The sequence below is a fragment of the Photinus pyralis genome, unplaced genomic scaffold (assembly GCF_008802855.1).
Source record: "Photinus pyralis isolate 1611_PpyrPB1 unplaced genomic scaffold, Ppyr1.3 Ppyr1.4_LG8, whole genome shotgun sequence".
Classification (NCBI taxonomy): domain Eukaryota; kingdom Metazoa; phylum Arthropoda; class Insecta; order Coleoptera; family Lampyridae; genus Photinus; species Photinus pyralis.
In genome coordinates this window covers 31,658,330-31,670,995 of record NW_022170819.1, presented here as the reverse complement: position 1 = coordinate 31,670,995, position 12,666 = coordinate 31,658,330, and the positions used below count along the sequence as shown (strand labels likewise).

At 38.5% G+C, this 12,666-nt stretch overlaps 1 protein-coding gene across 1 annotated transcript; it reads left to right on the top strand.

Annotated features, from left to right (window-relative positions):
- Positions 1 to 10,195: 10,195 nt before the first annotated feature.
- On the top strand, positions 10,196 to 11,324 carry LOC116179635. Its single transcript, XM_031499439.1, has 2 exons — positions 10,196 to 10,712; positions 10,773 to 11,324. Exons 1-2 carry the CDS (start codon positions 10,674 to 10,676, stop codon positions 11,265 to 11,267), a joined length of 534 nt encoding a protein of 177 aa, XP_031355299.1. The 5' UTR covers positions 10,196 to 10,673; the 3' UTR covers positions 11,268 to 11,324.
- Positions 11,325 to 12,666: the final 1,342 nt, after the last annotated feature.

Sequence of the window (12,666 nt, the reverse complement as noted above, 5' to 3'; positions counted from 1 at the left end):
CGTCTTAATGCAAAAATCTCCGGTGCGAATATTCCTTTCACAATCCAAAAACTTCTCGCGATACGGCGCAACCTCTCTAACGACTCTTAATGCGAACTATGCTCTCCGGCTAAAACTGAATTTTGCATTTCTTGCACTTTGACGCGACCTTTTCGTGGTTTCGACTTAATTTTTCGGAGATTTGAACTGAATTTTTTTTCACCCGTTCCTCGCACATACTTACGGATGATTCACTTACACTGTTTCTTATCCGCTCAACGCGAGTGCTATCGTGACTTGACGCGTATTTCTTCGTGGCCATCTCACATCGGCTTAGTTTTTCAAACCACGCCCGTCACAATGCGAATAATGCGTTCCACCAATAGAATTCATTTCTTTCAGCCAATCAAATCCTCAAAAACCCGAAATCGACTGATCTCCCATAGGCTCGGCAAAAACAAAACGCTCCACAACACCCTGCTGACGAACGGCTCGGGCATCAGCAGAATCGTTAAGTTAATTTCGGCGCATGTCGCGACATTTTGGACAGGGCTCGGAATCCATTCGGCCACATAAAATAATCGAAAAAAATTTGCAGAAATTCAAATTAAATGAACTCCGTTAAAGGACTCCCGTTACATTGATTTGTACTACAGAATCGACGCTCAGGTGTTTGTGTTCCTGAATAATTATTCAACGAGTCGCTTACACTGTTACCAACTGCCATTCGTGCCTTCAATTGGCGCGGCGCGGCCATTCTGTTTTGGCGACATCTTGTCAAATCTTTTCTTTATTATTCAGTTACTTATGCCAATCCACCATAGCAAGTTACACGATTGAATCTTCACTCTCATCCTCAAACACTTACCGTTTGGTGTGGATTTTGGGCCGGCAACGTCATTAGTCCGTACTTTTTTGAAAAGACCGTTGGTGAGGCGGTCGCCGTCAACAGCGATCACTGCAGAATTATGAAAACTAATTTCTTATGGCCCAAAATGAGCCTTATGGACCTAGATGACATGTGGTTTCAGCAGGACACCAAGGTCTTCCGATGTGACCCCGTTAGACTTTTTCTTGCGAGGTTTCTTGAAGTTGCAGGCCTATGCAAATAAACCACACTCAACCGATGCCCTAAAGGTGAACATAACACATAACCGGATCTATACGTATAGGTCATTGAAAATTGGACCAATCGGATCCTTGCCATCGTAAGACGCCGAGGGGGGTATTTGAACAATGTCATATTTTACACTCGCATACATGGGCCTTCAAATAAAGTTGTTAAACAATTTCAGTAAGTTTTGCAACCAAATTCAGTTGATCAATGATAAATGAAAAGAAATTACCTTGCTCTGGTGTTCCGAACCTTTCGGACATCAGATATTCTCAAACGTAAGATATTTTATTTTCTCAGGTGTGTTTTGGGAATGTATTTACCTGCTAATTTTATGGATTATTCCTCTACTTTCGATTAGTTAATGGTGCATTCGTTGATGCAATTAAAATTGTTGAGTACTTTCCTAAATTACTCATGTACCGTTAAGTTTTGCCATCAAGATAGTGTCTAAGGTTAAAAATAACGGTACCTATCGATAGAACTTCTTTTTTTTACTTAATTTGAGTTTATGCCTTACGTCCAAAACGCTTACTTTGACTGACCATGTAAAAATTTACTGAAGTATGTTTGGGCGTTTTCCCACCGAAATGGATCAATAACCAACAACTTTGACAGGTTCTGATGAAAAATCAGGTGGGTAGGATCAAATGATCGCCAGAATTATTGTTTGTTCAGGTTTTAAAGGCGAATGCCTACAAACCACAAGCTACACTACATGCATTCGATCCCCTATCCTAGCCGCGACGGATCGACGCGCGGCGCCATTGCCGACTTCTAGATTTTAAATGGCTTAATTTTCATATATCCGTATTTGGGAATCCGGACGTGAGGAGAAATGTTCTTCTCCCATCCTTTTCATCGATTACTTCCTCCTTTAAGGAGAGGCGAACGTGTCAGTAGCGGCATTCAGGACGTTTGTCCTCGAACTGGTGCTGGAGAGCTGAAATGCGTATGTTTGTTTCACAGAATTAAAGTTAAGATCGCATTCTGGCCTCAACCGACAGCTGCTAGAAACCCCCTTTTTTAGGGTCAACTGGTAAGCTAGCAACTAAAAAAAACCTTTATTCCGGGTATACTGGTAACTAAGCAAATTTGCAGCAAGTTTAGCAACCAAATTCAGTTAAACAATGCTAAATGAAAAGAAATTAGCTGTGGTGTTTTGCACTAAATTAATCAATGGCTGACATTGATACTTGTATATGCTGTCTTGCACATTTTTGATGCCCAAACAAAAGGACTACGTACGGCACATTTATGTCCCCAAACTCTCTTAAAAATGTGGAAGATCAACCACAAGACTCAAGGCGGATGGACGGAAGACCACTATTGAGTCCTATGCGATAAGCACGCAGCAAGCAATAACAACGGGAATTACTGATGAGACCAGCCTTCCATTGTGGAGTGGTTCAAAAGAAGTTGGATGTAGCATAGATGGGGATATTGCAGTGGAGTATAGGAAGACGTGAAGACACAGGGCAGGGTAAGAAACGAGCAAGTGAGTGTTGTGAGGTGTGGGAGGTATGGGCAATAATGGAGAGATAAGTGGCAAGCGGCCTAGGGGCAAACCTATGAGAAGATCTGACGGCACGAGGTAGGAGAAACATTGACTCTCAAGTATTAGGGATAAGCTGAAGATAAAGAAGAAGAATTGCCACCTTATCGTATAGTGTGTTTGTTTCACAATACTCCAACGACAACGCCTATGTAATTAATTTAACTAGGTAATTAACGTTTACTACTTCATGTAAATTCAGAATTAATTACGTCCGTAAAGGTTTAAAGAGGAAGTGGAGGACATTACACATTTGTTTTTTGTTTTTTATATGATCTACTTGTAGATTAGACCAGTGCATGTGATCTGTTTTCCACCGTGATTAAGTAAAACTTTTTGACATCCCACGTTACAATTGCTTGAAGCTTTCTACTTCAGCAAATAAATGAAAATGGGATGTTTAAAAACGGTTTAACTTTTATATGTTACGCCACTGAGCTGACGAAATCAAAATATCTTAGACTGAGAAAAATGCAATCTCTTGTCGCGTTGTTCAACTGACAAAAGACTTGAATTTTGATTATTTTAATGACTAAATGGAAATTTCTCACACTTTCTTTTCGACTACTAATTAATGGTCAATGAGAAAAGCCCCTTTCATTAACCCTGAAATTTAACTTTGTATATATAACTTAAATTGGGTACAATCGTGAAATTGAGATATTGGTAATATCTGGATGGGCACTCAAGATTCCCCTTTGCTTTTAACAAAAATTTAAAGCCAAAAACAAAATTATTTTTATGGTCCTTCAGATCTGTTTCAAAGGGCGCGTCAAAAAACATCAACAAATACTTTAATTGCCATTCTAAATTTAGCGTCTCGAATCAGGAAATTGGCATATGCTCGACTTCTTTTGAAACGTCTAAGATCGCCAAAAGGGCACCCGTTTTATTCCTTTTTAAAATGCAAATGGTTCTGGTTCCGGTTCAAGAGGAAATAACTTTTCGGTTCAGTTTTCGGTTCTATTTCGGCGGTTTAGGTCTCTGGTTTGAACACATGATTTTGGTCTCAAGAGATTCTTCCATTCAATTCCAATTTAAATTAGTGCAGGCAATTCGCAATCCAACCGAACTTTTTAGGATATTGAGAACCGTTTGCACTAGTCTGCTGAAGTGGGAAACTTTAAGCAATTGCAAAGTGGGCTGTCACAAAGTTTTGCTTAATCACGTTGCAAAACAGATCAAGTACTGGTCTAATCTACAAGTAGATCATACACAAAACAAAAAATAAATTTGTAATGTCCTCCACTTCCTTTTTAAACCTTTAGGTTTTTACGGATGTAATTCATTCAGCGTTAACATGCAATAGTACACCTTAATTTCTTAGTTAAATTCGTTACAAAGATGTTGTCTTGAAGTATTGTGGAACAAACACACTATACGATAAGGTGACCATTCTACTTCATCAGCTTACCCCAAACACTTAAAAGAGTCGCTGTTTCTCCTGAAGCTTCTCGTCTTTCCCACACTCCACTGTAACATCCCGCCACAGGCTGTACTGAAAGGTCATTTCTTTTCATTTATGATTGATTAACTGATTTTGGTTGCAAAACTGAATTATTAGTATACCCAAAATAAAGTGTTTTGTGGCACTTGGGAGAAGTAACATGCCTCCTTGCGTCCGTATTTCCAAATAAATATATATCAAAACTTAAAAGCTAGTAAAAAAATGGCGGAAGTAACTTTAATGTTAGGGATTGTTCCACCTGTTTGGAGCTATCTGTATATATTTTTATAAAACATGACAGTACTATGAAGTTGGGTTATAGAAAATTACACCTATTCAGATTTTATTTGTCAATTTTTTTAAGTTGGCAGCAAATTTGCCCAAAAATGGCGGATGATTGCGGTACTTTCTATATCTAGTGACTTTCCCTGAACCAATAAGAATTCGAGCGATTATTTGATCCTAACCACCTGATTTTTAATCAAAACGTGTGAAAATTTTGTTTATGAATCCATTTCGGTGAGAAAACGCCCAAACATGCCAAAATTCGGTAGCTCAATCAAAATAAGCGTTTTGGGCGTAGGCCACAAAATGAAATCGAGCAAAAAAAAGAAGTTATATCAATAGGCGTCACTATATTTGACCTTAGGCACTATCTTGATGGCAAAACTTAACAGTACATCATATAGCGCAATACCAAGCAACTTTAATTGTATCAACCAATGCACCAGTAACTCATTGAAAATTAAAATTGATTGTAGAGGAAACAATTCATAACCATAAGCGACGTTTATCCCATATACTCGAAAACACACATTAAACTTGGAAATAGACTAGGGTAGTCGTACTCTAATTCACAATAAATTGACGTTACTGCAAATAAATCCCCTGAAACGAAGATCTCAAGTATGAAATGAAATGAGATAAGCAAAAGAAATTGACTTCGGGGTCACCAATATTGAGTAAACGTATTAAATACATTAATCGAACAAAATTTAGTTATAATAACAGAAAAAACACGTTTTATTAATCAAACATTCTTCCCAAAGTTCCGAATCCGCAGTGTTAACTTTTTTCTGTGCCTGTGCCTGTGGGTGCGTTCAATCATATCGTCCTCGGCAGCGATGTGTTCCACGAGTCCAACGCGTGAATCGATCGCTGTAAGACAGTAATTATACGTTCCATATATGAATATGATGGAATCGGAGAGTTGGCGTGCTAAATATAGTCAACCACATAGGTTTTCATAATGACCTCGCGAAGCGAAGCGTCTTGGGTTTACCGGAAATGAATTCAATGCGCACGCACTCAGAGTCGGAGAGTCACATTAATAATTAGCATTTATACAGGGTATAACCGAAAATCATTTCGATAAGCTATCATGTTTCTTAATCGCTTAACAGTAGCCTAAACTGATGGAAAATGTGACAGTATAATCTAAAATTCTATCTAAGTAACATTAATGATCATGAGCTACACCCCTTTTCTCCTGGTGTACGAGACGCACACTTTTAGTAATACCACAGATTCAAATACAAGAAAACAATTGTGTATTTATTTGCCTTACTACTTGAACACCTAATAAACTTTGAAGGTAATCGAACCACTCGGCAACATTCCATTCGAGGATTAACAATCAATTAATTTTTCCCTCTGCAACTGACAAGTATGACAATATTATTAATTGAACGATTTTAATTAAAACTAATTGTTCGAGCGGTGTCCGGCGGTTACGAGTTGATATTGTGCTCGAATCGGAATTGGAAATACGAGTACGTTTACGAGCAGATGAAAAATCCCATCTCGTTCGTGGGAGGTGGGTACCTAATCATTTTAATCGCGAGCCACACTAATGTAACCACCGAAACGTGCGGCGAATATGTGGTAAGAGACAAGTGGTAAGACACGTGAGCTAATTCCTCTTTTTCCCTTTATTCATTGCGTCAATAGATTTATCTAAGCGCCGCCATGTGCGTCGACATGTGAACGGAATTAGTCCAGTGCAGGAAACGATTTGAAAGCTTGCTTTCAAATTAAAATCGCCTGTGATAGCAATCAGAAGATAATGTCTTGAAAAGTGTAGTTACGGCACGGACAAGACAGATGGGCAGAGAAAGTGGCTGAAATGCTAAATATGAATGATTAAGAAACAAATAATCTGAGAATGTTTGAGGCTCAAAACTTGAAATGTAAAATGTTTCTCTTGTAGGAGACCATAAATTGTAATTAGTTGTGAGATCTGAGTCAAGAGTCATAACTCACAGACCACATTTTATCTGACAACGGACGTAAATGATCTCTATCAGCAATTGTCTGTGCGCCCTAAACGAGGAGCGATTGGTCAACTTCTATCTTTCTTCTGCCATCGGAAATACTTTCTATTGTTTACCTGGTGCTGACGACGTTCAATCCTCCCTCCAGAATGTAGGGCTGCTCTATTTTTTTAGCAGATTCGAAGACAGCACTCGCCAAAACAGAAATGATATTCTTCCAATGTAAATCGTGCATATCTCCGGGTAATTGTTAATGCGCATATGTACTCGAGATTTATTAATTCAACATTGGGACTGTAAGGAACTTCGTAACTTCCCCTCCCTATGATTTTAAATGAACCAATGTTCAAATATACGACGAGGCAACAGCAACAAATGGCGATACGACGGAAAGCGGCAAAACTACACCGCGACAGAACAATTGTTCACCAATACCTTTATGGTTTGCGCATCAGGAGTTCTCGACGCGTTCATGTCCCCTCAGCTGTACTCTGCGACAGACCGACTATACACTTCTCGCTGACGGTTTCTTCAATGTGGAATTGAAATAGGCTCTTCCAGCTGTACTCTGCACGGACCGGTTATAGAATCCTCGGTGTGTTATTAGACAACTCTCCGTCCAATAACGCAGCCATCCCCCAAGTGGGATTACGCCGGAATTTTCCAACGAGGGGTTTAATTATTGACCCGTGGCCACGAACGACCTGATAAACACCAGTAGTAGACAGACAGAGGCCTGGTGCAACTACGCTTTGATTTTTCCCGCGCTCTTCGATTAAGGACGCGAAGAAAGTCTTCGCCAACGTGCGAAGAATTTATCCGCCGAGACACCGTCAACCTCTAACTCTACTGCGCCGTTCCGGCGCACTCGTATCAATTCCCCTTACGCCGCTACGCTACCTCATATCTAAAGTTTTCTAAATATGGCGAAAAATAGCATCGTTGACGTTGATTTTTTGCTTTAAAATTGTTATTTGGGGAGATATTTAGAAACTAACAAGAAACAAGAGAGGGATAATAAATAAATAATAAATAAATAAGTAATAAACAACCAATCAAAAATTAGACACTGTATTGTCGTCACTGTCTCTATAATGTCACTGTAAAGTTCCATTCTAATGACCAAAGCCGAAATATTAAATGGAGTTACACCTTCAAGAGCTGTCTCACCTCTGAGCTTGAGTTTTTACGGGTTTTTAATAATTTTTAAAAACTTTAAGAGTTGTTATTGGTCTTTAAGAACTTTTGGGATTTCGCAAGTTTTCAAGGGCCTTTTATAGCCTTTTAAGATACTTTAGATCCAGTTGGATTTTTCGGTTTTTTAGAATTTTTGGTTCTTTAAGATGTTTAATAATAATAATAATAATATATTTAGTGTTAGTAGACCACAACAAGTTGAAACCTTTGTGAGTTCTGAAGGGTCTGGTATGCAAAAAAATGAAAAAAAGGTTTTCGACCTAAAACGAGTAACTTTAGCGCATTTTGTATAAATTGATCAGTACTTTCCGAAAGCTCATGGACTATTTATGTGTACAAAGGAAAATAAGTCGTGGCATAAATATTCTTATAAATAAGAAATTTAGCATTGCGGAATCTGCGTATGCGCACACTTGATGTTGAAAATATGCAATATGTTTACCTTTGCTAGAAGAATTTTTGCGCATGCGCACATCTAATGTTTACAATATGCGATATGCTTACCTTTACTAGAAGAATCGTTGGTTAAAATTTCAAAAAAATATCTCTACAAATAAGAAAGTAGATATTTGCGCATGCGCACATCTGCTTTTACAATCTGCGTGTTTTTACCAGAAGCATCTGTGGTTAAAATTCATCAAAAACCACTTTGGTCATAATAGCGCCTTCGAACATGAGTTGGAAAATTCATTAAAAAGATGTTGATCGATTGATTTATAAAAGGTGCTGGAACCTGGAACAAACTAACGGTCCGCCATCGTCTAATGGCACTTGCCAGTTCTTTCTTTTTTGTGTGCCAATTTTTGTGACTTTAGCAGGTTCTACTCATAGTAGAAAACATTGTTATTTGTGGAGGGATCGAGGAGAATGAGAGCTTGATAAAGGTGGAAAATGCGTCTATCCTTTATGGAACTCTGATGGAAGGTTTCGATGAAAGAACTTGTTTTCCATCAACCTATTCTCATCTCCTATCTCCTAATGTGGGTGGTCATAGCTTCGAGACCGGGTGTCGGAAGAGACTACTCACTAAGGGAAAGGAACGTTTTAAGAAGTACGGTAATTCTGAACGTTGGAAGTTTTAAGTTAGATAATATATTGGAGCACCCAAATTATGGCACTTCCCACATAAACGTCACAAGGACAATATCGCCCGGTTTCAATAAAATTTAAGTTCGTGTAACAGCTGGTCGCTTTAGGCTTTTGTTAAATTTACAAATTTGCCGGTATAGAAATTTTATACGTGTAGCGCTTCATAATGAAAGAGAACAGAACTAATATTCGAGAAATATAAAGCGCGTTAAGTGTTCAAGCAGATAAGAGTTGAAACAATACAGTGTTGCCGGCTCTAGAAACCGTCGCGACAGGGCATCTCCGCTATATTTACCCATGTATAAAAAACCGAGTTGTTTTGCGGTGGGGCCGTTTCAAAATTTTCAATCGGCAAATAGACTAGAAAAGATTTGGTGGGAAAGCGGGATTCTTAGCCCAACCTCCAGAGTGACGCCACGATAGTCGTGGGTGCCAATTTTACATCGTGTAGCATTAATTCGTGGTTGAACCGTGAAAACGAAACGATACAAGCTACGTGCGGTAATTTTAGATCGCGAAAAGTTAATATTAAATTGGAGGTTCAACGAGTTCGTGTCGTAAAAGTAAACAAAAGAATTTTTAACCGCGGTATTGAAAATAAAATTATGAACCAAACGGCTACGGGTAAAAAAGTTAAAGACTATTAATTTAAGAGTTTGTTTGCTGTTAAAACCCTAAGTTATAAAAGTACATATTTAACATTTACGCACTGCGGAATATCGGTATTTATTACCGTGAAAAACTCAAATCTTAACTAATTAAATAAAGGAAGGCGGTTTATTCCCAAATTGCGTCAATCTTCTTTTGAAATTAATTTTAACTAACCCAATCAAACCGGTATTACAAGAGGTCCAACAGTATTGTCCAAGCGTTCCACTATCCGATTTTCTGATTTGCGGTGTATTTCATAAGGAGAAATTCAATTGACAATTGGAAAAGATTTCAACGGTTCGTCATTTTTATATTCCTGAAGAGGTCGATTTTAGGCGGCTTTATCCCTTGAACAAATTTGTGTATTTTTAGCGATGTTTGTAAATTTATTTGTAAAAAGTAACTTTTAATCTCACTTTGGCTGGCTGGCTGGCTGGCAGCAAATGTGGGCGCGTAGAAGAACTCTTGTAGAAAGGCAACGAGGGTATCTACAAGGCCGTGTAATTTGTCAACCTTAGGGACAGGGCTACATGATGTGGGGTTGGCGACATCTGGGCGCCATCCTCGAGCGTAGTTTACTAACGTGAAGTTGTTCAGGTTTTTCCTATCTTCTACTACAGTTTTGGCCCTATTCTTTTCAAATTGGTGTCGTCGGATAGATTGCGTGGACTTTGATAATTTTTTATAAATGATAAGCGTACCCAGACCGAAGGTATTGGAAATTTCCTTTTTTTTCGCTAATTGTAAAATTAAAATTTTAAGTTCAGTAATCTTGTGTGGGTTTTAAATTATTGATTTAGCATCCAGAAGGTCTGTAAATTTGTTTTGAATAGGAATTTGTACCAAGTGTTATTATTAAAAATCTGATATCTAATCACGATATAGATAGTGAAGTTTTTTGTTGTTATTGTTATTTATCAATTACGTCAGTATTCCCAATTATGTAAAGAAAACTGGACTTCGAACGATTTGATTTTCATGAATACATCGTGTACATAAAGTCAGGGAACAGTTTAACTCATTTATAGCACAAGAACTAACAATTGTACAGATATCATGTATAGGTCATTTTGAAGATCCTCTCTTCTCTTCTAAATCACATGGAAAACCATCTCCCTTGCGTCACCAAAATTAAATTCGTGACAAGCTGAAATCACCTGAAAAACAAAACTGAAAAGTGCCACATGGTAACAAACCAATCAGGAGGATTGAGGAAAATTGGTATCATTCCAGATCGCTTATCATGTTGTCGTCGTATTTACAATGCCCAACTAGAGCACATAGATAAATTGGAAATGATATGGATATACCTATAAAGTCTCTTGGTATCACCAGAATCTTCTGTTGTGACTGCTCACTTCGAGAATAATGAAGATGAACATCTTGACATCAATAGTTTTTTCTGTTGTGAGTATTTCATTCTTATCACCAGTAGATGATGAGTTTTTCAAACTCTAATATTTTAAGCTAATCGCCAATGCTCGCTCGCAATATGTCAATGATGAAATCAATCCGCTTGGCTTGAATGATGCCAAATACTATTCCACCGCCCCGACGAACGCGCCAGATGCTACTACAATTCCCGACGTTGGGGACGCTACATTCGGCTGCCGCACCGCAGGAATGTATCCCGATCCATTCGATTGCAACAGATACCATCATTGCGCTCGCCATGGGAACGACGGTTGGACCAAAAGCCCCTTAGAGCACTACAGCGATACGTGTAACTGTGGCTACGCGTACAACGCGAGGACGACCTTCTGCGATATATCGCTCAGGAACGGCACGTGCAACAGTGACCCTGTCGCCGCGTGTCGACACGTGGGGCAAAACGGCGTGATGAAGTACAATCCTTCGGTGTACTACATTTGTCAATATCATCCAAATGGACCGCTGTATCCCTTTATGTATGCCTGCGAAAATGGTAAAAAGTATAACACGTACTTGTACCTTTGCGAATAAGGCTTTTAATTAAAAAAAGTTGTGCTGTATTATATTACATAAGGTTTTTTATACATTCCAAGTAACATTGAATTTTTTGAAATAAAAATATGCTAAATTGTGTGCTGCTAATAGCAAAACTGTAGTGTCCATACTACTTTTTTACTCAAAAAACAACTAGCATTACAATTTCGTGTAAAAGAAACAAATCGTGCTCCCATAGCTCGAGCCTCCATAGGCGACACGAGAAAGAGAGATCGTGATTAGAGGTCTAAGAAACTGTTGGGCGCCGAAAGTCGACTACTCCTCGAAGTCGCGCGCCTTCCAAAAGGTGGTTAATTTCGCCCCTAGGGGGAAAAAACAAAATTCCGACACACAGGATTGTGCGCGTTTACAAAATCTTTCCGACGACACCATTTTGGGACCAATTGGACCAAAACTGTAGAAGAACATAGGAAAAGACTGAAAAATCTTCCTGTTAGTATAACATGCTCGGGGATGACGCCCACATCATGTATACCCATCCCTGAAATTGTTAATTGCACGGCCGCGGTAGGTACATGTACACTCCTCGTGTTTCTACAAGCTTTCTTCTACGGGCTCGCATTTGCTGCCAGCCAGCCAGCCAGTCAGCCGATGTTCCGCAGTACGTAAATGTAAAAAATGCACCCGTGTAAGAGTTTCAACAGCAAACAGAAGCTTGAATTAATTGTCTTTAACCTTTTTACCGGTAGCCGTTTTCTTCATAATTTGGTTCGCACTTCATATAAACAACTTCGGTGCACGAATTTGATGAATAAACTAGCTTTTTAATCTTAATTAGCAACTGTAAATATAGCGCAATTGAACGTTTGGACTTTCGACCCCAACGCTTTCGTAGTAATTATTTATTTAAGCGCGATCACCTTAATCCAACAATGCACTGAAACTAATACGGTAATGCTTTGCAATATTTCCGGTTGAAAATTAATCAGTCGTCGGATCGCCTCTTTCACCGCGCAATGGAGTTTTCCTTTTTCGCACTTTATACTGGCTTTAGCACGTATCGGTATACAGGGTGGTGATTTGCGTAACGCATCATAGGGATTTCAATGTAAAATTCATAACATGCAATTATTGGCTCCCCAAATTATTTTAGAGTAAAAATGTATTAAGGTTTTTTGTAGGAAAAAATTTTTTACGTCAATCAACCCTATTAGTTTTCAATTTTTTGCATAATAAAGACGTAAAATTGGAAAATAAAACCCCCATCTTTTTCAATAATCTGCGATGCCATGGAATTTTCTAAAACAAAAAGATATCAAGTTATCAATTAGCAGCAGTTCGAAATGGATTTTGTGATCGACTTGGTTACTGTATTGCAGTTAATGGTGACTTATTCGAAGGTTTATTGTAAATTGTTATATTAGGAAACCGTTTT